The sequence below is a fragment of the Neophocaena asiaeorientalis genome, unplaced genomic scaffold (genome assembly GCF_003031525.2).
Source record: "Neophocaena asiaeorientalis asiaeorientalis breed wild unplaced genomic scaffold, Neophocaena_asiaeorientalis_V1.1 scaffold476, whole genome shotgun sequence".
In the NCBI taxonomy this organism is placed as follows: domain Eukaryota; kingdom Metazoa; phylum Chordata; class Mammalia; order Artiodactyla; family Phocoenidae; genus Neophocaena; species Neophocaena asiaeorientalis.
Window position 1 is genome coordinate 8,473,172 of NW_020172178.1, and position 26,715 is coordinate 8,499,886.

The 26,715-nt window shown below is 42.1% G+C and overlaps 1 protein-coding gene across 1 annotated transcript in view; it reads left to right on the forward strand.

Annotated features, from left to right (window-relative positions):
• RCOR1 (REST corepressor 1) overlaps positions 1–26,715 on the forward strand; it is a gene marked incomplete at its 5' end in the record, with an annotated part of 121,806 nt that overhangs the window by 86,446 nt on the left and 8,645 nt on the right. The window contains 5 exons of the mRNA XM_024758016.1: positions 14,158–14,210; positions 15,669–15,830; positions 16,833–16,951; positions 19,329–19,407; positions 23,052–23,246. Coding sequence (XP_024613784.1) covers positions 14,158–14,210; positions 15,669–15,830; positions 16,833–16,951; positions 19,329–19,407; positions 23,052–23,246 — 608 coding nt within the window. The remainder of the gene's footprint in view (positions 1–14,157; positions 14,211–15,668; positions 15,831–16,832; positions 16,952–19,328; positions 19,408–23,051; positions 23,247–26,715) is intronic.

A 26,715-nucleotide genomic window follows, 5' to 3' on the forward strand; every position in this document is an offset into this window, starting at 1 on the left:
ATCGGCAGGCGGACTCTCAACCACTGCGCCACCAGGGAAGCCCTCATTCACATTTTTATTGAGCAGTTTTGTGTGCCTGGTAGTGTACCAGGACTGAGGGATTCAGGAAGTTTATATTCTAATGGAGATAGAAGGGGAAAATGAACATGTAAACAGATAATTTATATGTATTTAGTCCAACTGTTTCTTCTTAGTTGTGAAAAATTGAGGTCTAGAGAAGTTAGGTCAAATGCTTAAGGTCCCTCAGCTAGTTAGTAGCCAAGTTTGGGCTAGATCTCTGGTCTCCAGACTGCATTTATTACACACATCTGCCTTGGTGTACTGTTTGATTTAATAAACCAAAATAATTAAAGCATTACTGGTACTACATAAGTTGCTCTGGCTGTGTCTAAGTAAAACTTCCTTAAGGAGAGATACGACCTTTGGAGTATGCCTAGAAAAAATGTGCCTTGTAGAGACATATTTCACGTAGAGGAAATGTAAATAATTCCAAGTAGCACAGATGAGAACAATAGAATTTAGATAGTAGTATAAAAATTATTGTGGAAAGTTACATGATTAAGTGATGACATGCTACTAAGGGGACAAAGGTGTGAATGAAGGTTAAATCATGTGGTGGAATCTGGAGATTGGACAGACAGTGAGAGAGACTGAAAAACGCTCACTAATTGGAAGAGAGGGCAGCTGATTCTTACATTATTTTAGCATCAGGCATCTCCTGCGTACTCTTAGTATTTGGACGCGCCCCTTGGGACCCAGCAGAAAGCACTCTGTTTTCCTAGGTAGAAACAAGCAATGGAAACAGATGGCATTTGGGTAGGACGATGAGGAAGGAGTAAGTGCACTGGCTGGAGGAGGGGCACACATGCGCTCTAAGAAGAGGAGATAGCGTTGGCGTTTGCACAGCATTTAGAGACCTGCCGGGCTGTGACGCGCGTTGTCCCTGGGGGAGTGAGAAGCAGTGAAGCTGGGAAGACAGGCCCAGTTCTAAAGGGATGAGGATTTTGGAGGGATTTTCAGCTGGAGGCAGCATTGTGCACATTGGAAAGCTCCTGACGGCCCTGTGGTTTAGGGGAGAGCTGGCGCTAGAGGCGGTACCTGCGGTTGCACTTGCAGGGGAGGGACGTTGATGCCTCTCTGGGCCATTGCTGTTAAAAGGAGGCTTGATGGAGATTTAGGAAGTCAAAACATGAACGTTGGGAGTGCTCAAAGGAAATGAGATGAGAGGAGTGTGGGTTAGCTGGGTGGTCCAGGTGGCCTTCACATGCCTTTAAAGCGGGATACTTCTTACCTCTAGGTCGTCTGCATTGTTTCACCGTTTATTCCCCACATTTTCATTGACGTACCTACTAGGCACTCTGTTTCTGTGATAGGATATCATCTCCCGGATGGTCTGCTCCCCAAGTCCCCGTTGAGATGTGTACTGCTGCCCTCCTACCTGGATGCCGTCCTCTCCTCTCACCTGTGGGCACCCTCCCCACCCTATGCCAGGCTGTCCTCCCTCCTCGTCTCACTTGGTCTGCACCCTAGATGTCCACCTTGCTTGCCGCTAATGGCCTTAGGGCGGTCTTCTCTCAGTGGGATGCTGCCGCCCTGGGGGCAGTGCAGAGCACTCTTCACACCCCCCTCTGGTCCCTACGCCTATACATGGACCCACCCAGGGTTTGGGCTTCGTGTAAGAGAAGCACTTGAAAGTTAGCAGAGCAAAGTGGACATGTTAGTTGCAAGAAATTTCAAAAGGTTATTTTAGTAGGTAGTCTTGTCTTCTTTGACATATATAGAGAGTTAGGCCAGATCTTATTCCCAGTCTGTTTCACTTTACTGTTTTTAGGAAAACAAAAAAGTTTACCAGAGCATGTATGGTCAAATGTAATACAAAACTGTGGCCTGGGAGAATTCTTAGAAGGGAGTTTTAGAAGAGAGTAAGAGAGGACAGGTTAAGAAAGGGAGTAATCTGAGGATGATTTTTTTTATTGTTTGATTCTTTTTAAGGTAGGGCTTGAAAGAGGTGAATTGGAGCTGGAAGGGGGATGCCAGTACACAGCCCTGCACGCTGTTGATAGTTTCCTGAAGAAGCAGGTACCTTAGACTCGGCTGTGGTTCCCTTGGGCGTAGAAGTTAACGAGGTCACTTTTGGCTATTGGGAATCAGTAAAACAGATGGTTTTGCTCATTTATACATTACATATTGTATAGGTTATATATAATCATTACTTCTGCAGTTATTTAAGTGATTGATTGCTCTTTGTTTTTATTTTATAAAAATGAGGAGAAACTGGAACAATGGTACGAAGCACTGGTCTCAGTGTTAAAGTAGACAAAGATGGACATCATTAGCTATGCCAGAGACAGCCGGGCTGGAAGGCTTTTTTTATTTTAGGCTGGCCGAACTATTAACTTTAAAGAAAAAAAAATAACACATATAACATGATAGACATATAGAATTTAAAATTGTGTCAAAAGGCAAGTCAAATTAGAGATTTTAAAATAAGTTTTAGCTTTCTTGGAATGAGAACCCTTTTTAGACCTGCAGTATTTGCAAAAGTTGTTTCTGCATTAAGTCATTTGACTTCAGTACACATTTTCAAGATTATATGGTGAGTGAGATCTTCATAGGTATGTAGTGAATGTCTAAACTTTCATAGAAATATATAGTAAATGTCGGGAGTCTATATTCAGGACTTTCTAACTCACTGCAGATTGAAGTCAAAAGACCTGACAGTTGCCACAAGGCTCTCGGTAGTCTGACCCCACTTCTGCCCTCTGGAACTCATCCCGAGCACACTGTCCAGAGCCTTTTCCGTTCCCTTTGTCTGGATCAGTCTTCTCCCAAATGTCCGCATGGCGTTCTCTCCCTCAGTTTCTCCTGGTCACTAGGAGGGGGCCCTTCTTGACTACACTACAAAGTAGGGACGGAGACCACTACTGCCTTATCTTCGTTCCCTTCATTCCACTTGTCATCACCTGGCGTAGTATTACTTACTTTATGTCCCTCCTCTGTGCTAAAATGAACGAGCAGAGGAACTTGGTATGTTTGTTCAGCTCTCTGTCAGTCCTCTCTTGGCATGTGGTGGATCAATACTTGTCCAATGAGAAGATGATGGGGTGTGGACACTCCTCGTATGGAGGTTTGCGAAAATAGGCTTTTTGGCTATTTGCTCTGTAACTTGGGTCACTTGGAGCCCTCTAACATTTTCTTCTTTGCCACTCACCTTGTGGTGTCCATTTATTTACTCAGTAAATATTTGAGTGACTGTTTACGTGTCAGGTCCTGGAGGAATACAAGAACGAACGATCTGGCAAGTCTGCCCACGTGTAGCTTACAGTCTGCTGGGAAACTGCCCTGGTAAAAGGTATGGTGCGTTGACAAGAGGGAAGAATGTACTTAAGAGTTCTCATCGGTTAGGTCTGGGACCGGAGTGAGTCAGGGAGGGGTCAGGTAAGCTAATACTGGCCTTGGTTTTCAGCCATTTATAAATAAATGGCTATCAGGGGGCTTGAAGTTTGTGATGTTTTTCAGGGTGTGAAAACTACTTTTTAAAAATCGTTTTTATTCTTTTAAGTGCTCTAGAGTTAACTAAAATGTGTAAAACTTATTAGAAGAGACAAAGAGCTGAATGATAGTGGGAGCCCTCCGTTAGTCCTCCCTTACCCTTCAATCATATCAGTGTGTCTTATCTTCATCCTTTTAAACTTAAAATTTTTCAGTTTGTTAAGTTGTAATTTATTTATCCTTTCTGTTCACAATGGACATCTCAGTTTTTTATTACTGCCAACTATTACTACTGGGAACATTCTTTGACTTATTTCTGATATCTATTTGGAATATAGATATTTAGATCAAGGCCAAATTATCTTCCAAAGTGGTCAAGCTGGTTTATACTGCTACCAATGAAGCACACGACTTACTTGCTCAGTGTTCTCTCCTGTGTTTGTTATTGTTGGACTTCTACATTTTAGGCTATCCAGCGAGTATGCCTTTGTTGCTCATACCAGGGAATTTCGCTATTTTTGTTAGGTGTGATAATGACATTATGGTTCTGCAAAAAATATATCCACATTTTTAAAAAGATGAATACTGATATATATATAGATATAGATATAGATATAGATATAGATATATGAAATAACTGGGATTTACTTTAAAATTCTTTAGCAAATGTAAAGCACATTTTGGGTTGGTTGGCCAGATCGGAATACAGATTAAAGTATTGTTTCAGTGTTAAATTTACTGTTCTGTCGTTACATAAGAGCACTACTCTTAGAAAATATATGCTGAGTATTTAAGAGTAATACTCAGCATATATTATATGACACTCTCAAATGGTTCAGAAAAGTAATTACGAGTATACGTACAAGCTTGTTTTTATTATTCAAAGTAGCCTGTAATTCCTTCCTCTCATCACATTGGCTATAACCACTACTAAAATTTTGCTTTCGTGTCTTTTCTCTGAGCTTGTGTATACTCTGATTTTAAGTACAAATGGATCATACTAATATAATAGTTTTCCAATTTTAGTTTTCCTATGATTAAAAGTTACACTGAGGTTTGGTCCTGAATAATATCCCATCAAATAGCTTAGTTTACTTAACCATGTCCCTATTCTTGGACATTTATATTTTTTCAATTTTTTCCCTACTATAAATAACATATGAGTAAGCAGGAATTTATAATGTCCTTTTCCAGCAGAAAAGGATTCTGCAGATCACGTTTCCCAGTTAAGTGCATTCATAGTTCTTTTTCTCTGGCACTTATGACAATTGGAATTAATTACTTGTATAATTATTTCTCTCTCTGGCCGGGCTGTGAGTTCTATGAAGGCAGAGACTATCCTTTTTAATCATGGATATATAAGCAGTACCGGGCATACAGTAGGCCTAAAAGATGTATTGAATCAGTGGGGAATAATTAAATGTAAAACAGATTAGTTTATTATAAAATATCGCTCTTCTGCAGCCTACTTTGAAAACTTAGATTTCTTTAGTGGATGAAGATGCTCCCCCTCCCCCACAAGATTCAAGCATCGGCAGTGGGAATACCTGCCGCCTCCCAACAGACATGCCCCCCGTGATCTCACTAGCCCACTCTGCAGTCTAGCTTTTGTTATTAGAGCTGAAGAAACCAGGCCCACAGAGAAGGGACTTGTCTGAAGTTTGTGATGGGCAGAGCCTTTTGTCACCTTCCTGTAACCTAGCCTCCCTCTGAGTTTCCCTTGGCCACTTGAGTCTCTTTTAGGATCCGTCTTTCCAGTGTCTTGTATACAGATGGATTGTACTGGAGGGAGGAGCATTGTATATAGAGTTTGGAAGAGGCAGGGTTAAAGGACAAATGTCCCTATGAAGTGACGTTTGTATACAAGTTATAGGGAGTCACCAGGATTTACAGACTTTTAAACCCTTCTTCTGACCACCTCCTTCCTCCCCTGCTCAGAACCCCACAAGCAGGAGGGTTTTTTTTGCATAGTTGAAATTCACAACTCACAAATTCAAAAACCGTATTTTATATAGCAGGAACATTTCTTCTCATTTCTGTGGTTCTGATATTGTCGTATTCTTTTAAATGCCAAAACCTTAAAATTTTGTGTTTATTGAGAGGGTTTTTATCACATTAAAATAGGGAATGGTCTTTACACATTAACTTTATGCTCTAATTCATTGATTCTCAAAACTGGCCCATCATAATCACCTGGGAATATTGTAAAAACAAACCAAAAACATAAAGAGTGTGTTAGATTCTTTCCGTGATCTAAGTGTGTTCATTTTCTGAGAATTCACCTTGCTGTACCCTTATATAAGTGCTTCTCTCTACGCACATCATACTTTACTAAAAACTCTATGCATAAAGTATACATACACATCCATGCACACACATATATACAGACATAAACATGAACACACATACATGCGTATACACATACATTTACAAAACAGGGTGGAGCCCAAGAGTCAGTATTTTAAAGACGTTTGTCAGATGATTCTTAGCAGACAGGATTAGGAACTGTTGAATTGGAGCACAGCTCTGATGGACGGAGTTCAAGGACTGGGCAGGTTCTCTTGCTAAACTAATTCTGTGGTTGTAAACTGTTGCATCCCTTCCTTCTGGTTGAATCTCACAAATGTTTATGAAGGAATTAATTTTAATACTTTTCATCTGTATATTTCGACTCTTCTTTATTTTTATACAAAGTATGCAAAGCATTTATATGTGTATATATATTTATATATGTGTATTTTTATACAAAGTATTTATAGAATGCTTATTATTTTACAAGTGATGAAATGGGCTTAGCCTGCAAGTTCCTGATGGAAACTAAGGACTTTGACTCATGGTCTAGGGCTCTTTCCACTAGAGTCCGCTATGAGGTTATAGGTGAAACAACTGTTAGTCTCCCCACCCCCCCCTTTTTTTTTTTTTTTTTTTTTTTTTTTTTTGCGGTACGCGGGCCTCTCAGTGCTGTGGCCTCTCCCGTTGCGGAGCACAGGCTCCGGACGCGCAGGCTCAGCGGCCATGGCTCACGGGCCCAGCCGCTCCGCGGCATGTGGGATCCTCCCGGACCGGGGCACGAACCCGCGTCCCCCGCATCGGCAGGCGGACTCCCAACCACTGCGCCACCAGGGAAGCCCTTTTTCCCCCTCTTTTAATGTCAGGGAATGTTGCCTCAATTGAGGGAGATGCAGACCTTGTTGTGAGCATGGCTCCTTCCTTCAGCTCATGTACACAAAGCAAAGCACAGGACAGCAGACAAGATTATTCTGAGTGCACGGCTGCCTGCTGTGAGGGACTCAGTCATCCAGTAAGTTGCCTTGGTGTGACCGAGATGCAAGGGGATAGTGTGTCAGTGCGTCGACCTTACCCTCTGCCGTAGCTTCGGGCGCTCTTGAGGAAAGGGTGGTTAGTGTTTTGGTTAGCCACAGCTACATGTCATTCGCTCTAGTGATGATCAGTTTTTAAAATATGGGAGATTCTGTGTATGCCTTTCTGGAGAATACACAAATGTATGAATACTAGAGTAAAGGGGGGATGCTCTTACCCTTTCCTTGGAAAAAATGTTTAATGCAGCACACAAAAAACGTTTAAATTTAACATTTAGATGTTTTTAAAATTACTCTTAAAATCTTAGCCCTGGAAGACATAAGGGTCAATCCATTCTTACGTGATGAGGAAACTGGCACAGAGTCAGGGGTAGGACTTGTTCAGAGTTGTGTACGTTGATTCTGGGTGGATTAGGTAGCAACGGATGCCAGAAGCTGAATTTCAGTGTGTATGGCTTAGTAGAGTATTCATATTTCTTATTTCCACTTGATCAGATTGTCTATGAGACTGGGCTGGATTTTGTAGTATTTACTGGGATGCCGGAGGGTGGGAGGAGCTTTTTCTTTAGAGTGGGATTTTAACAAAACTACATTATGAAATAGCATTGTCATGAAGAAGATGTGTTTCATCATTGACTAGGAAGGACTGGTTCATTACATTACATTGTGCTCTGGCTGACTCTGTGGCTTATTTCTTAAGCCCTCTATCCCCCACTGCAAGATATCCAGAGGGCTCACTGAAATATTAGCTGTAGTAATGTTTGTGCCCACCAGGTGGCATAGTTGCTCTACCTAAATGATTTAAGCTCATTTTGATTCTCAGCGAGTTACAGTGATAACTCATTTCTTATTTAATAATAAAAAGAGGTACCACGATAGTTGTTACCGTATTCTTGAAGAAAACTTAGCATGCTCATTTTGAGTTACGAGAGAGAAATTGGTACCGTATTTCCTTTGCAGCACCTAAAGCTACTGTAAATGTTATGATGGTAAAAATTTTAAAAAGCTGTATTAAGGCTGTAGCTTTGTCCTCAGCACACCTTATGGTGTCAGCCTCTTGCTCTGCATAGACTATGCAAGATCACAAGGTATTCCAAATCGCTGCAGTATCTGGGGGAGGGAAGGGTGAGTTAAGGTTAAGGGGGCAGTTTTCATCTGCATTCTTCCCCTTTTTGCAATTGAATTTGAGATTTTTACTAATGGTACTGGGAGCATTTAGGTCATTGGGTTAAAACATGAATATAGAAACCAGTGAAGCCTCGCAGGAGGCAGCCATTTGCCTGTTACCCTCAGTTTCTGTCCCTTCCTTCATCAGCCACAGTTCTGTTTTCTTAACTTCATTCAAACTGAATAGATCGTGTTGATGTGCCTTGCTCAGTTCTCTCTACCGTGGAGACTGTTCTTATCTGACATGCCCTTCCCCCCGTCTCCCTTACTCAAGAGATGGGGTAGTTAACGGAGGTTTAACGCCATGGGTCCTGGGGCCAGACACTCGGTGTACATGAGTCCTAGCACTGCTACTTACCAGCTGTGTGACCCTGCCCAAATGGTCTAACTTCTCTGCGCCTCAGTTTCTTTGTTTGTCAATGGGAGTGATAATAGAATTATCGGAGAGGATTAAAAAGATAATCCTGGTAGAGAGCTTAGCGCAGTGGCCCGAACATAGTAAATTCTCAGATGTTAGTGACTCTTATTAGTCAGTATAGCTGTTGAATCTTTAGGAAGCTTTCCTTGAGTTATCCTCATCGCCGTCACTAGTTACTGAGTATTTTGCATTCTCACATTATCCTGCATCTACACTGTCATTTTGTGTATTTATGTTCTCCTCTGCCACCTGTGTGTTGTTTCAAGCTACTGCAATAAATCATTTTTCTTTCGTATTTTGGCCTACTTAGTAGAGTGTTCAGTACATAGTAAGGGTAGTTCAATAAACGTTTGACTGAGCTTTACGAATTTTGTAAATTTTTTTGATGCATTTCACACATTCTACCTTTTTTAAAATATATACGTTTACTTGTTTATTTATTTATTTATGGCCTCATTGGGTCTTCATTGCTGCCCACGGGTTCTCTCTCTAGTTGTGGCGAGCGGGGGCTACTCTTCATTGAGGTGCGCGGGCTTCTCATTGCGGTGGCTTCTCCCGTTGCGGAGCACGGGCTCTAGGCGCACAGGCTTCAGTCGTGTGGCACGGGCTCAGTAGTTGTGGCTTGCGGGCTTAGTTGCTCCGCAGCATGTGGGATCTTTCCAGACTAGGGCTCGAACCCGTGTCCCCTGCATTGGCAGGCAGATTCTTAACCACTGCACAACTAGGGAAGTCTCTCACACCTTCTACCTTTAAGTGATGTTACCCCGAAAACATAATTCATTCACCTATGCTTTCCATAATGGTAAGGTCTTGTCAAAAAAAGCCATGGTTTGTATAGTCCGTGTACTTCTTAAAGGATCAGAGTGGTGCAGGTGTCTTTATCCATCATAATTTAAGATGAGACAGTTCTCCCTGGTTGTTCCTGTAGGAGTTTTCAAGTTTTTAAAAACATTGCATTATTTCTTTCGAAATTGTTTTTAAAGCAGAGTACACTTAACTCTGTGTCTGATTCTTCTGCTGCTGACGACGGATTAGACTGTTAGCTAAGCTGCACAAGAAACACGTGCTTCTGGCCTGTGCCTTGGGGAAGGCTGGTGGGTGCAGATGCCCGGGCCAGGGACCTTGGGATGTCCTGATCACAGCTCATTCAGTGACTCTGCCCGCAGTGGCTCCTCGCCCCAGATTGGGATGGACTCTGGTTAACCTTCAGTCTCCTACAGGCAAAGTCAAGATTATTGTTGCCAGGTAAAAGAAAGTGTTGGAAATGACCCCACGGACCCCGGCTTTCTTTGTCTCAGGCAGCTTGTACTTCTCTTGCTTCCCTTCCTGTTTCATCTTTTGTCCACAGACAAGGCAGTTGGGAGTGGATTTTGTTTTCTTAGGTTGAAAACTCACTTTTGCTTAAGGAAAGCACATGGGAGGTTTTGAAAAATGTACACTTTCCATTTTCTTCATGACCTACCCATAGTTCCTGGCAGGCTGTGTCAGGCAGGTGGTGGGGAGGGCATCGGGAGTCCAGAAACTGTGATGGGTGGCCATGCCCTCTGATGATGAAAGGGAATGAGGGCTGGGGACTATACAGGGTGGGAAGGTAGTAAGAGACAAGCCCTGTCCGCAGCATTGTTTGTGCCAATGGCTGTATTCTGAATTAACTCTAGTCCGAAACATTGTGTGAGGAGGAGGGGAGAGGAGGGGTTCCTGCTGTGCTGTAGTTTTCAGTCAGGTGCTATAACCCAGCTTTTCCGGGGAGAGCAACTTCCTACGAAGGTTTAGGAAGTTGCTAAGGGTAACACAGTCTCAAATATGGGGCTTACTGTGCGCCAGGCACCGCTAGCTGTGAACTCGTTTTATCAAGAGACAGAGCCAAGATCTGACCTGAGTCTTTCTTACCCCATACCTGACCTGTGCTGCCTTTCCTCCTCCCTTGCTTCCTTGCTTCCTTTCTCTTTCTCTCTCTCTCCCTCCCTCCCTCCCTTCCTTCCTTTCTTTTTAAATTGAGGTACAGTTGATTTACAATATTATGTTAGTTTCAGGTGAACAGCAAAGTGATTCCGTTTTTTACATATATATATTTTTAGATTATTTTCCATTACAGGGTTATACAAGATATTGACTATAGTTCCCTGTGCTATACAGTAAATCTTTGTTGCCTATTTTATGTATAGTAGTTTGGATCTGTTAATCCCATACCCCTAATTTGTCTACCCCTCCCCCTTTCCACTTTGGTAATAACCATAAGTATGAGTCTGTTTTTGTTTTGTATTTAAATTGATTTGTATTATTTTTTAGATTCCATGGATGCGTGATGTCAGATATTGGTCTTTCTCTGTCCAACTTACTTCACTTAGTATGATAATCTCTAGGTCCATCCATGTTGCTGCAGATGGCAATCTTTCATTCTTTTTCATGGCTGAATAATACTCCATTGTATAAATACACCCCATCTTCTTAAGCCAGTCATCTGTTAATGAGCACTTGGGTTGTTCCCATGTCTTGGCTACTGTAAATAGTGCTGCTGTGAACATTGGGGTGCATATATCTTTTCCAGATATATGCCCAGGAGTGGGATTGCTGGATCATATGGTAGCTCAATTTTTAGTTTTTGTTTTGTTTTTTTGCGGTACGCGGGCCTCTCACTGCTGTGGCCTCTCCCATTGCAGAGCACAGGCTCCGGACCCGCAGGCTCAGCAGCCATGGCTCACGGGCCCAGCTGCTCCGCGGCATGTGGGATCTTCCCAGACCGGGGCCACGAACCTGTGTACCCTGCCTCAGCAGGCGGACTCTCAACCACTGTGCCACCAGGGAAGCCCCTATTTTGAGTTTTTTAAGGAACCTCCATGCTGTTTTCCACAGTGGCTGCACCAGTTTACATTCCCACCAACAGTGTAGGAGGGTCCCCTTTTCTCAACACCCTCTCCAGCATTTGTTATCTGTAGGCTTTTTAATGATACGTGCTGCCTTTCAACTTGCTAGAAAAAGAACTGAAAATGTTGACGTTGTACATATCACAGGTCCCCCAGCATTCATTCAGCAAATGTTTGTCTAACCTTTATTGGACATTGAGCAATGAAAAGAATGAAAAATGGTATTTTTGCTAGTGGGTATCAGATGGTAATTCTTTTACAAGTTGTAAGGCTCCCCATATATTAACTTATTTCATCACACCTTCAAGGCGCCTGGTAGACATACCAGGTGACTTTACTTAAGTAGCTATGACAGCGTTCTTCCTTTGCTTTAGATTTGAGTCCGCAGGGTGGTCTTCAAGAAAACCTAAAAGATGAGTGACTTGAAAAGCCACCGTATAAGAGCACCTTGCAGTTTACAATGTGGCAGATGTTACATTTACCCTTAGCTGCAGCAGCTGGAATCCACTGTGTTAGTCTGTTTTCCTGGCCCTACCACCAGCTAATTTTTGTGTTAAAACAAAAGAACGGATGAAAATAGAAAACGCATCTAAAGAATGCTTTTGTTTCCCTTGTAATTTTTAAGGTAAATCTGGTGAGAGACAATGGGGACAGGTTTAATGGACCCTGTTACTCATGTAGCAGATTCTGGTTCTGCCCCGAGGGCGAGCTGTGGGCAGGACAGGCTCTCGAGGGCCTCCTGCATCGCATCCAGCCTGTGCATTATTTGCTTAAAGATCATTTGACTGACTGGTGATCACATGACTGAATGTGTGCACATGTCACACATTGCTTACTCAGCTAAGGTGAATAACAGCGTCTGGAAAGCTGTATGCTCGCAGAGTTGAGATTATATAGCAGAAGTTTGAGGTTCGTTTATTGTTTGTTCACTAAATATTTATTAAAAGAAGGAACCCTTAAAGCAGACCTCCAGGGTTGACCCTCAGTTCACTGTACATTGTCTTTCTCTCTTCCTCTCTCACGTGTTCTTGACTTGAGCACATCTCATTACCTGGTCTTTGTCCTCTGACCTGCGGTCCAGCCCCGGGCTCTAGGTGGCGCTGGCAGCATCTAGGCGCCGCTGGCAGCATCTAGGCACCTCTCAGAAGAGTTATCTCTGGCCAGGTGTGCACAGCCACCCGCTCTGCAGCCTTACTTTTTTGTTTGTTTGTTTTTTTTGCCGTACGCAGGCCTCTCACTGTTGTAGCCTCAAGCACAGGCTCCGACGCGCAGGCTCAGCGGCCATGGCTCACGGGCCCAGCCGCTCTGCGGCATGTGGGATCTTCCCGGACCAGGGCACAAACCCGCGTCCCCTGCATTGGCAGGCGGACTCCCAACCACTGCGCCACCAGGGAAGCCCTTTTTTTTATTTTTGAACGTTTGAGCATTTTCCTCTTATTTGGCATAATCTACCCTATTGTGAAGTAAAACAAGGGACACACTTCGGAATATTTACGCCCCCAGTTTAAAAGTCACCAGTTACGGGACTTCCCTGGTGGCGCAGTGGTTAAGACTCCACATTCCTCATGCAGGGGGTCCAGGTTCAATCCCTGGTCAGGGAACTAGATCCCACATGCATGCCGCAACTAAGTTTGCATGCCACAACTAAGGAGCACACTGGCAGCAACCAAGGAGCCCATGTGCCTAAGACCTGGCACAACAAAATGAATGAATGAATGAATATTTTTAAAATAAATAAAAATCACCAGTGTCAACTTTGGGGACAAACAAGGAAGGGCCTTTATCATTCACTGACTCTCAGGTAAATTGGAATTTTACTCTCTTCTGAGTGGAGTAACCAGTCAGTTTGTGAGTATTTTAGATGTAAAAAAGAGAATAGGAAATTAGTGTCTTAATTGACTCTTGTCAGTGGAAGAAATTTTCCCCTTATATTAGAATATATGCTAATGAGTTTGAATTCTTTTCCAAAATTGATTTCTTTTTCCTAGTTAGTTGTCAGTTATACCAAAATTAGGAAGGATGGTTGTGATAGAATTGAATAGCATTCTGAAACTTAGAAGCACTGACTTTTATTAGGTGTCTGCTGTAACACTCAGCCTTATTTTCTCAACTCTAAGTCTGGTTGTTGCACCTGGAGAGTGAGTTTTGAGGGAAGGGCAATAGGGGCTAGTAGGATTTAGTGTTTGTTTCGTACAATTCTGTGCTATTTGATTTTCAAGCTTGTATTATTTTTGTAGTTTATGAAGAAAAGTCATACATGAATAAAGAAGTGCTTGTTGATTAGTAGTCTCTTATTTTTCTGGGAGAAAGGCTAGAAAGTGTAGAGAGGAGGGAGGTTTGTCGCTGGGGGTGGCAGCCTCCGGGGCTTGAGGCTGTTAGTTTTCCTGGGTGTTTCCTTAGTGCTCGGGAGCTGGCATTAGCCACCTTGTTTGGGAGTTTGAGAGCAAATACTAGGCGGTGGTGCATGTAATTTATCTCTTAGATTTTTTTTAACATAAAAGTGGGTTGCTTGTTCTTCAACCGCAGCTGAGACTTAAAAGCAAACCCCTATTTAATATTTCTTTTTATTTCTAAATAATTACTTTCAAAGTACCAAAGTAATATTTATCATAGAAAATTTAAGTAGAACCTTGTTAAAAACACAAACAGAATTATAATCTCACCATCCAGAAATAAGTACTGTGAGTATTTTTTCAGCCATTTCTCTGTGGGGTTTATATATGGAGGACCCATAATGAGATCATATTATTCAGCTCTATTTTGTTCCTGTCTAGTCTTTATTTTTATTCTTGTGCATGGCCGGCCTGAAATACGTATACGTCAGTGTCCATTCTGGTGCCCGTAGACTGTGCCCTGCCCCTCGGTTTGTTTACTGGCCTCTTGTCTTGTTTTTCAGTGGATGAATACGTTGCCATTGCCAAAGAGAAGCATGGGTACAACATGGAACAGGTAATGGCATGGTTTTCCTTTGTTGTTACAAATGGGGTTTATAGTTGACCTGTTAATTTTCTTCTGTTCTCTGTGTTGGGTAGCACTGTTTGCTCATTAGCCTTTCTTTGTAGTCACTAGCAGTATTATACAAGGCTCTAGTCCCCTTTTCTACTGCTTGAGATAAGTGGTAGAAGACCCTTTGATTGGAAAAGCATGTATGTGTTCCTGCCGGTCTGCACTGTTTAGGGGAGCAGTGGCTCTTAGGTGCTGGATACTTGGGCATAATGCTTTCGTATTTGAATATGGGATTTGTTTATCATTCTTGTGGTTGTGTGATGGTTTTTTTCCTGACTCATGGTGTCACACTCAAACCTGTTTTAATATTAACTGCTTTGAATCACTTTCTGGTTGTAAAATTTGACTAAGGTTTTTAAAAAATTGTTTGGAGCCAATTAATGAGAAATCCACAAGATTAATTTTTCTCCCAAAGTGTGATGATATCTTATTTCAGCCTTATTTCTAATTACGATTCTTTCAGGTAATCACATTAAATTGGATTAGTGCTTTCCTTTGTACTGATCTAGATTTTACAGCCTGTAAATTACCAAAATTTTTCATTTACCCTAATGCCTGAGGATACCACTGATTTTGGTTATGTAGACTTGGACCCTTTCTTTTAGCCTTGGCCTTACTTTTAGTCATTCTACCCTGGTAGAACTGTCAGGAAAACCAATTACAATAAGGTAGTTTCAGAATCTTTCAAAGCAAGAAGTGTGTATGCTTCTCTTTCTCCAAACCCTACTTATGAACTTTACAAAGCTCCTCAGAAAATCATCGATTTTTTTTCTATTTAGAAAGTGTAATTATTATTGGATGATTGCTGATTACACTTGTATGAATTTTTAAGGATTTTGGTCTTCAAAAGTATGATCATTTCCACTTTAAAATTGACATACAGGGAGTTTTCTTTGGAAAGTATTCCTGAACTCTCTTGTTTCTAATTTGTTCCTTACCCATTTGTATTTTTTTTCCTTTCTGAGCTGGAAAAAACTCTTTAGATTTGAAATTTTTTGGCAAAAGAATAACAAACAATTGTGTGCTTTTTGAGTTACTTTCTCCTTCATATCCAGTGGCTTTAGAGTGTGACCCTGTACGAGCACAGCTTCCAGAGTCCCACTGCTTGTGCTGTTTACTAGCTGTGACCATTGGCAAGTTACTGAATTTCTCAGGGCCTCCATATTCCAACTTGAGAATAATGGAACTTATCTCATAGGGCTTGAGACAAATGAGTTAGTGTACAAAAGGGCACGGATCAGCGCCTGCCACTTAGCAGTGTACGTGGGTTCGCCATTTGTGAATTTGTCTGGGGATGAAGAAATACTTGCTCTTCTTGTGCCAGCCTCATTTCCACTTTAATGTTTCAGTCATGTCAGTCATGTTGTTGGTCTAAAAATTTCACTGATACTGTTTTTCTAGGCTCTTGGGATGCTCTTTTGGCATAAGCATAATATTGAAAAGTCATTGGCTGACTTGCCCAACTTTACCCCCTTCCCAGATGAGTGGACTGTGGAAGATAAAGTCTTATTTGAGCAAGCCTTTAGTTTTCACGGGAAAACTTTTCATAGAATCCAACAAATGGTGAGTAGGTGAGACCATTCACTGTGTGCCCCCCCCCAACCCCCCCGGCCCCGCAATGTACCTGAGGGGTAGGGCTGTCATCCTCGAGCATGAGTGTTCCCGTTTTTAATAAAGCAGCTCACTGCAAGCTACTGGGTGCGTGAGAGGCTTCACATTACAAGAGTGAGCTATTCCCTAGCACCTCCCAGCTTGATAGCCGTACCTCAGCCCACCCCACCCCACCCCTCTTGTCGGGACGACCCTGAGTGTCCTTTCTTTTTTTTTGGCTGCATTGGGTCTTCATTGCTGCACGCGGGCTTTCTCTCTAGTTGCAGCGAGCAGGGGCTCCTCTTCGTTGCAGTGCGCGGGCTTCTCATTTTGCAGTGGCTTCTCTTGTTGTAGAGCACGGGCTCTAGGTGCGCGGGCTTCAGTAGTTGCGGCGCGTGGGCTCAGCAGTTGTGGCGCATGGGCTTAGTTGCTCCGTGGCATGTGGGATCTTCCTGGACCAGGGATTGAACCCATGTCCCCTGCATTGGCAGGTGGATTCTTAACCACTGTGCCACCAGGGAAGTCCCCCCAGAGTGTTCTGATAGAAAGGGTCTCTGATGGTGGATGAGGCCAAACATCATGGGGCCCCTGTCTCCCTGGGGAGTTTTGCTGACCTGTCACTTCTAGAAGGGTATTTGGTGGACTCCTACTGTGAAAGCTTACTGACGGTTACATTAGTGCTAAAATGAATTTTTAAAAAAATAACCTAGAAGTTATGTTAGAAGCTGTAGTCGTGTGAAAACTCTGATTCATCTTAAGCTGACTGCAGTCTTTCATGGGCTAAGTTTCACTTACAGTCAAACTTCAGTAATTTGAAAATGTATCGATGAGAGTTCTTTTGTGAATTCAGAGAAAAATGGCTGTGACTTAGGACATTTCTGGATACATGAGAGTGATCCTTATGAAATATATCTACACACATTTGATTTTTAAAGATTAGCTTTAAGTCTAAGCCAACTCATTTTTTGTATTTAGCTTCCTGATAAATCTATAGCAAGCCTGGTGAAATTTTACTACTCCTGGAAGAAGACGAGGACTAAAACCAGCGTGATGGATCGCCACGCTCGGAAACAGAAACGGGAGCGGGAGGAAAGGTCAGTATGCACGCGGGGTGGTGTCTCACCCCTTTGGAGATCTTTGCACCGGCATTTCTAAGAGCTGGTGGGTACACAAAGGAAAGGTAGAGGGACCGGATTTCCCCCAGTTCCTTCCTGGTGGAACCAGAACATACACAAATATTCTTCAGCTCCATGCTCATGAGCTGTGTTAATGCATGAGTGCTGCCTTCTAAAGGTGTCTTTTCTCACCACTCTGCAGTCAGCACACTTTGTTCTGAATGAGTGAACTTTCCAACACATTCCTCTGTGCCCCTTAAGGGCGTCTTCTTTTAGTAAAAAGGAATCTCTTCTTATGTTGAAATTTACTTGGTGTGCTTCTGCAGGATTCAGTTGACCTTTTTATGTTTGGTATGTTAAAATCTACAGTTTAGATTTCCTTCTTCCTTTTTTTTACCATCCGTTTTGTGTATGTGAGTGAGTGAGAGGGGAACATTTTATGACTCTTAATAAGGAGGTTCGTTTTAAGGACAGCTCAGTGCATAGGACGCACCTTAACCACCACGCCCTCAGCCTTACGCACAGCAGAGTCAGGGAGGCGGCCTTTGCTCACCCACAGAAGTGGGTTCTGGTCTCCGCTGGAGCGTCTGCTGATGGTCTCACAGGCAGGTTGGGTCAATGCACTCCTTTCCAGGCCTCTGTTTCCTCAGCTCCAAGGTGAAGATGCTTCAGCTCTAGAAGGCAGCACACAGACATAGTGGGTTTTATGGTAGTGGGAATATAGGTGGCTTTTAAAAATTATATTTTCTGTAATATATTATTTTTATAAATTAACGGTACAAAATAAAATGAAGAAGTATAAACTGTATGATCTCTGTGGCCCTGTGTTAGGAGAGTATCTTATGATTTCAAATGAAAGAGAATAACCTGTGGGGACAGATTGAGAATTATCACTTTTGGAGACACCTGCGAAGCTCTTTCCAACCATGAGATTCTATAAAATTGTTGACCTTGACACATCTGCATATTTTTTAGTTTGCAACATACATAACTAGTGGGTCTATTTATGGATCAGTACTCTTTGTGACCAAAGGAAAAGTAGCAAACTCTACTGAATTTGTTTTTAGTGTTATAGCAATTTTTGATTAAAATTCCTTGTTTCCTTTATATGTTAGGTCTAGTTTACTGTTTATAAACTAAGTCTGTTACTACAAACAAGTGCGGTTTACTAAGCTGAAATCAGAATTAAATTAAAAAAAAGAAGATTGGGATTTGTTATCCTTGAGGATGAAGCGATAAGGGCATTGTTCTCACTTTGCATCTGCACAAGGGTGCTCCTACCTTCCCGGTGCACCTTCACGCCGTCAGGATGCAAACAGAGGAGGGGCACCCTGGCCACGGCAGAAGCACCTGAGAGATTGTTGTCTTTCTAACGGGACCTCCCTGTGAAAGGAACGGCAGGGCCTGGGAAAATTCCCTCCACCCCTGGCTCTTTCTCCTCTCAGACACGCTTTCCTCAGCCGGAACTTCTTACCACTGTGGGCCTTGGGGGTGGGTGGGGGGAGAAGGAGAGCACAGTGGGTGCGTCACCTGGGATGGGTTCCTGAGACAAAGTGGGTGTTGACGTTTGAAACCCTGAGTGTTCTGCTGCCACCACTGCTCAGCTGGCTTTAGCTGCAGGCAGACTGGGGCAGGCTGCCTGGCTGCTGTGAGCCTTCGCTTTCACATTTCTTTTAAGCAAAAGGAGGCGGACTCTCAACCACTGCGCCACCAGGGAAGCCCTTTTTTTTCTTTTTAAGTAAGAAATACTGCGTGGAAGGATATAAACAAAAGCATGCACCATATCAATGCGAGCGTTCTTTTTCGTTTGTTTGTTTTTTGTGAGCGTTCTTTTTAAAATTAACTTTAAAATACCAGTTATTCGAGCCACCAGAAAGCCTCTCCCATTCTCAGACTTGTGTAGTTGTGAGTAGACAGGTGGGACTTGAACATGGATTTTTACTTGTTGGTGAATTTATTCCCAATACAATAGGCTTTATTCCTGAATAATTTCTCAGTTATATCTAATGATCATGTCCTGGTCCTCCATTAGCTACTTATGGAGAATTAAAGAAAATGTCTTAAATTTGACATTTTTAGTTGAGAGAAAACACTTTACAAATAATAAAGCGACAATGTTTTAGGCCTGGTTTGGGAGTTAGAAACCCATTTTAATAGCTTTTTTTAATCATTTAGACTAAAAGAGCTATGGAATTGGTATTTTATTTGAATTGTAAAAATGTATTTATCTCAGCATTCTGAAAACATATACTGATTTTGTATTACATCTGTCATTAAATCAATATATTGCTTATATTTGTGTATTAAATAGAATTAGTACAAAATAATCTTTCAGTAACTTGTTTTTGTCTTCCAGTGAGGATGAACTGGAAGAAACAAATGGAAATAACGCCATTGACATTGAGATTGATCAAAACAAGGAAAGCAAAAAGGAGGTATTTTTTTCCCCCAGTACTGTTAAGACAAATAAATTTCATTACTAGTTTCATAAGTAAAACATTCCTTTTTCTCATTCTACTTAATATATTAAGTGCTGTGTACAAGGCATCATGGTATGGCTTTTTAAACAATACTAACTTTGCTTTGTAGAACTTAGAATTTTGTTTGCTAAGAAATAAGAGAAAGGAAGCCTTAAAGGAAAAAATGGCATCAACGAGGAAAGTTTTTATGTAGGGTAACAGTTCTCACTGCCTTCTTTCCTGGGCCCTTCACTCAGCAGGTTACATAGGGGCCTCGTTAGGACCGGGCTCGAGCTCGGCCCCTCCGCTCGGCTCTGGTGGCCGCCTTCCTTCTGTATGTGCCCGGGGCCTGCACCCTCTGGGTCATGGTGAAGTTTTAATCTCTCACGTTTTAGAAATCATTACGCCAAAGGTTTATAGTCTCTGGATCCAAGAGGTCCCCGAATCCCTACAATTCTACAACATGACTTTGGGGGGGTATATCTATAACATTCTACATGACTTTGGGGGGGTATATCTATAACATTCTACATGACTTTGGGGGGGGTATATCTATAACATTTACTTATTGTAAATTGCCCACTGAGAACAATGGGGTGTCTGGACGGTCTTAGCCTTTTGAAATGGGGGTTAGAGTCTTGCATTATTTTGCCCATTCATAAAAATTGAATAAAGCATATGTGGGGTCCCCGAGGGCCCTCCGGGTAGACCAGGGTTCTGTGGCCTAGTTGGGGACCCCCACGGTACAGAGCTGCCTGCAGCAGTTCCCTGATGGGTGCCACCACCACAGCTGAGGAAAGAGGGCCTCAGCCCATTGGTGCCCATCAGCCCCTCATTCAGGGTGGAGTATGGAATCCCAGCATGGGCATGACTTTTACATGTGTTCACGTAAGTGTTTTTCTAAAGACAGAGTCTGTAGTTGCAGTAAAATCTGAAAAGGTTTTCTATCTCAAAAGGTACTAAAGTATGAGAAAAACGGAAGGGTCTAGACATACCTAAACTTTAAAATTACACCAATAATATATGATTTTATAGACATGTAGGAAATACAGCTAAACAAAAGGGAAAAATGAAAATGATTTATCATTTCATCACCCATATCACTATTAACATTTTGGTGACTCTTTCCAGACGACCTCCTCTGTAAAATATATATGCCTATACATAATTCTGAATCTGTATGCTTAAAAAATATAAAATCGGATCTTAATATATAATTTTATAACCTTTTAAATTTACTCTGCCTTGAACATTTTTTTAAATTGAAGTATAGTTGATTTACAATGTTGTGTTAGTTTCTGGTATATGGCAGAGTGATTCAGTTTTATGTATATATTCTTTTCCATTATGCTTTATCACAGGATATTGAATATAGTTCCCTGTGCTGTACAGTAGGACCTTGTTGTTTGTCCATTCTGTATATAATAGTTTGCATCTGCTAATCCCAAACTCCCAGTCCATCCCTCCCCCAACCCCCTTCCCCCTGGCAACCACAAGTCTGATCTCTGTGTCTGAGTCTGTTTCTGTTTTGTAGATAAGTTCATTTGTGTTCTATTTTAGATTCCACATGTAAGCGGTATCACGTGGTATTTGTCTTTCTCTTCGTGATTTACTTCACTTAGTATGATAATCTCTAGGTCCATCCATGTAGCTGCAGATGGCATTATTTCATTCTTTTTTATGGCTGAGTAATATTCCATTGTATACATATACCACACCTTCTTTATCCATTCATCTGTCAGTGGACGTTCAAGTTGTTTCCATGTCTTGGCTATTGTAAATAGTGCTGCTGTGAACATAGGGGTGCTGCCTGTATCCTTTCGAATTATAGTTTTGTCCAGATATATGCCCAGGAGTGGGACTGCTGGATCTTATGGCAACTCTATTTTTAGTTTCTTGAGGAACGTCAATACTGAACCTTGAACATATTTTTATGTCAAACATATTTGTATGCATAGCTGTATGTTATTCCATCATTACAGATCTTTTATAACTGAGTTAATTAATCTTATACGGGTTTTTACAGTCTTTTTCCCTGTAAGTAATGCTGAAATGCTGATCTCATGACTACATATTTGTGCACTTAGTTTTTCCCATTAGAATTAACTTCTGGAAGTTGAATTATTGAGTCAAAGTGTTCTAGATATATTCTTAAGGCTTCTTTTGGTATGGTATATATTATCAAATAGGAAACTGGTAATTCTTTCTGGATAGCGCTCTTACCAGTGATTTATATGAGTGCCCAAATAACAAGATCATTTTAAGGATTAGCTAAATTACATTGCTTTTTGGGAAATCAAATTGTACTTTCAATTTTTAGTAAGCTTTGTTTTGATGCATTGTTATTTATTAGGTTCTTCAATGGAACATTTTAAATGAAAGAGGCTTGGTTTTATATTAATTTCTGTAATTGTTATTTATATAGCAGTTTCTAATTTAAAAAGAAAAATGGTTAAATCTCAGTTTCTTTACCTACTAAAATGTTATTAAAACGGACACATAGTGGGAGGGAGGGAGACGCAAGAGGGAAGAGATACGGGAACATATGTATATATATAACTGATTCATTTTGTTGTAAAGCAGAAACTAACACACCATTGTAGAGCAATTATACTCCAATAAAGATGTTAAAAAAAAAACAAACAGACACATGGTCAATAGGTGATCTTTACTGAATAGCATAGCGCTATTGCAGAACATAGTTTTTTGTTTACTTATATTTTTATGTGTTGTTTATTACCACTTGTTCGAGAGCTTATTGCTACCATCATGGTTTGCATTGCCTTTTTATCTCAGTCTTTTAAAATATGAAGCAAAAAGCTGAATGTATTTTCAGCTTTACCAGCCAATGTTAATACACTGACAAGATGAAATTATAAACAGTTAACCAAAACTTCTTGTTCTTAAAAATGGTTGCCACTAGGATGTTATCCTTTCCTTGCCACGATATTAGTGCATTTCATTTCCAAAGGTTTTGGTTTTAGAGAAAGCATTTAAAAAAATAAGCAGCAGTCATGCATTTTTAAATGACAGCATATAGTTTTTGAAGCAGGTTACACAGTTGCCCTAAAAGTTGTGTCATCCAAAAAAGGAAACCGAAAAGGTGTATAAACAAGTTTCATATTGAAGTTTTTATTTTTATAACCATCTATAAAGATTTAAAGAATTTAAGTGGATCCTTATACATGTGCTGAATCATTTTTTTTTCTTTTTTCTTTCTGTGGTCGTATGTCCATCTACAGTTGCTAGGGACTGTTTGGGTAAAATAACTCCTTATTCATAAATACAAAGCTCACCAGAAGGGAAGACAGGTTATTTTTTCTTCCTGTGTTCCTGCAGGAAGCTGGGAATCCTTCTTGTCAGAGGTTTATAGAATAAGGATGTATCTGTATAGGAAGGAAATGGATGGAGTCCACTTTGAAGTGTTTATTTAGCCAAAGTTCAGTAGCCAATGTTTTTGTCTGTTAACTGTGTATTAGAACTTGTAGATGGTAATTATGATATGGCGTGGTATTTGTCTTAGATTGTTTGGAGCCATGTTAAGAAAATATGCTTATTACTGTTCATTTGGCATTTTAGTTTTTTTAGTTTCTCATTTATCAAATATGTGTATCATGCAGGTGCCCCCTACTGAGACAGTTCCTCAGATCAAAAAAGAAAAACATAGTACACAAGCTAAAAATAGAGCAAAAAGGAAACCTCCGAAAGGAATGTTTCTTTCTCAAGAAGACGTGGAGGCTGTTTCTGCCAATGCCACTGCTGCTACCACGGTGCTGAGACAACTGGACATGGAGCTGGTGTCAATCAAACGACAGGTACCCGTGAGCCCAGTCCTGGGTGAAGAGTTAACTGCACTTTAGACGTGTTCTTACTTCTCACTCACTTGGATGTTCTCTTTCCCCAAATCTCAAAAGCGCATTTTGTTTCTAAGGAATTGGACAGAAGATCTTAGGCCCGTTGATTTTTTTTCCCTTAAATTAACCGTGAAGTTGAAATTTTATACAGATATCGATATAGATACAGATTGCAATGACTTGTCATAATATGAACACACCCAAGTAACCTCTGTCTGGATGAAGACGTGGAGCATCGCCTCCACAGCCCCTTTATCTACCCTTGAGAAATGCGTCGTTGCCTCAGAAGCCTCACTCATGCCCCCTGTTCATTACCCACCTTCTCCCGGTGGGGGGCCACTGTTCTGACTTAAAACCATATGTTATTTTTATCTTGTTTTTGATTTTATATAAACAGAATGATAAAGTAGGGGTGTGTGTGTGTGTGTGTGTGTGTGTGTGTGTGTGTGTGTGTGTGTGTGTGTGTGTCTGGCTCTTACTCAGCATGTGAGATCTATCCAGGTAACAGCCATCCTTCTTGTTCTTTCTCATTGCTGTATAAATACCCAACAGATGATCCATTTTACTTTGAGTGGACATTTGGGTTGTTTCCCGTTTTTGACTCTTACACATGATACTGATAGGAGCGTTGTTTTATGTGCCTCTGGGTGTGTTGTGGGTGCATCTTTGTTGGAGATAACACCTAAGAGTGCAGTTGTTGGGTTATCGAGTGTGCATATGACCGACATTAGAAAACAATGCCAGACGGTTTCCCAAAGTGGTCTTGTCACTTTACGTGAGTTTTGGTTGCAGCACATCAGGATTTCCAGCAGTTGCAGCACTGCTGACATTTCGGGCTGGATAATTTCTTTGTTCTGGGGGTTGTTCCGCTCCTTGTAGGATGTTTAGCAGCATCTCTGGCCTCGACCCACTGGGTGCCAGTAGCGCCCTCCCCTCCACCATGCTGTGTGACCTCATTGTGGAGTTACAGGGGCAGTGGGGGAATGGTCTCATGTTTCCCATTCTGAGGGGTTCTTTTTCACTCTCTTAGTGGTATCTATCTATCTATCATTTATTTATTTATTTATGGCTGTGTTGGGTCTTCGTTGATGCACGTGGGCTTTTTCTAGTTGCGGCGAGCGGGGGCTACTCTTTGTTGCGGTGCGCGGGCTTCTCATTGCAGTGGCTTGTCTTTGTTGCAGAGCACGGGCTGTAGGCACGCAGGCTCGGTAGTTGTGGCTCTAGAGCGCAGGCTCAGTGGTTGTGGCGCATGGGCTTAGCTGCTTCGCGGCACTTGGGATCTTCCGGGACCAGGGCTCGAACCCTTGTCCCCTGCATTGGCAGGTGGATTCCTAACCACTGCACCACCAGGGAAGCCCTCTTAGTGGGATCTTTTAATGAACAGAAATTCTTAGTTTTAAGGTAGTCCAGTTTCTCATTCTTGTCTTTTACGGTTAGTGCTCTTTGAGTGCTGTTAAGAACCTTTCCTGAGGTCACGAAGATACTCTTACACACTATCTTAAAAGTGTTGTTTTGCCTTTTGCATTTTGATCTTCAGTCTACCTGGCAGTGTTTTTGTTTGTATGTTGTTACATGTAGGGTCAAATTTTTTTTTTTTTTTTTCATACGGATATCTAGTTTACCCAGTACTATTCATTAAAAAAGACTACTCTTTCCCTGTTGTAAGGCTGTGGGACCTTTGTCTTAAATCCGGTGTCCATTATGTGTATCGGTCAGGTTTGGAGTTCTGTTTGTCCATTCTTCACCGGTACTATATGGTCTTAATAATACATAATCATGAATGGATATGTGTGGTAGGAGAAGTCCCCCAAGATGGCTATTCCTGGCCCTTGTATTTCCATATAAAGTTTAGAATCACCTTCTCAATTTCCAGAATAGTAATTCTGCTAGAATTTTGATTGGGGTTGTGTTGAATGTATAGATCAGTGTAGAGAATTAACATCTTATGATCCATGAACATGATATATCCCTGCACTTCTCTAGATGTTTAGTTTCTTCCAGTATTTTGTCATTCTCTATGAATAAGCCTTGTATTTCCTTTATTAGTGTTATTCCTACACGTTTGGTACATTTCTGGTGCTCTTGTAAAGAATATTGGTTTTTTTGTTTGTTTTTCTGGGGTTCTTCTGCGGTACGCGGGCCTCTCACTGCTGTGGCCTCTCCCGTTGCGGAGCACAGGCTCCGGACGCACAGGCCCAGCGGCCATGGCTCATGGGCCCAGCCGCTCCGCGGCATGTGGGATCTTTCCGGACCGGGGCACGAACCCGTGTCCCCTGCATCGGCAGGCGGACCCTCAACCACTCCGCCACCAGGGAAGCCCCAAGAGTATTGTTTTTAAAACGCATCCTTTCCTGATCATTCGTGCTTCGTGTGAGAGGTGGCGGCTCCTCCTTGTCTTTTCGTCTGATTTTGTGTAAAAGTCAAACGCAAAAGTTAGCCGAGCAGCCCAGTGCTGCCCTTCCGTTAGTCACCTCCCCCGACCCCAAATGCAAGGTGAATTATGGACTGGTGGTTCACTTTCAGTTCGTGCTGCCTTTGATTCGTTGATCTTGATGGCTGCCTTGGCAGGGCTGAGAAGAGAAAGGTGGGGTCTGTGGCCCCGGCTGTCCCCTGGTGAAGGAGGCTGCACAGACCAGGACCCGGCGCGCCCCTCGGAGTTGCGGGCTTGCGGCTGCCACAGCTGCATTCTAATCTTAGGAGAATCACTTAATCTTCCTGGGCCTCTTTTTTCAAATGAGATTAATCCTTGCCTGCCTGATCTTACAGGATGTGTGAGGGCGTCGTAGTAAGCTGCCTCTGCGCTGGGAGAGCTCTGTGCATCTCACCTTCCTCTCCGAGGGGCCTCAGTCCCCTCTGCTGAGTGAGTTCCTGACGCTTGCTGTTCGGTGTCAATATGTCAAAGAAGGAAAGAGACCCTTTCTTCTACAGAGGTGTTACTGACTTTGTAGTATGATAGATAAAGAGGCTTTGGTTTTCAGAGCCAGGGTCAAGAGCAGGAATTTTTTATTTGAAGGTAGCTGCTCAGAGCTGACATTGTTGGAGAGAAGGCTCAGAGGCTGACTTACTAAGAGGTGAGGTCAGCTGTTTACTTCCCACCGCCTTTAGGGCTTCTGCCAGCTGCCCTTCAGATGCACACGGCGGTCAGTCACACAGTGGGCATGCTATTCTGGATGCCCCCATGTCTGGTGGTTTGCCAGGGAAACCGTCATCCGATGAGGACAGGAAACCTGACTAACAGCAGCTCAGACAGCGAAGGGTTTATTTTTAACAAATAACAAGAAATTCCAACATCAGTGATTGCTGGCGTTAGTTCCTCTGTTCAGTGATGCTCTTGGGGACCCAGATTCTTTCAGATTCTCCTGCTCCACCATTCTTAGCTTTTAAGCTTTTCATCTTGCTTGTTGCCTCACACTGGACGCTGCAGGAGCCA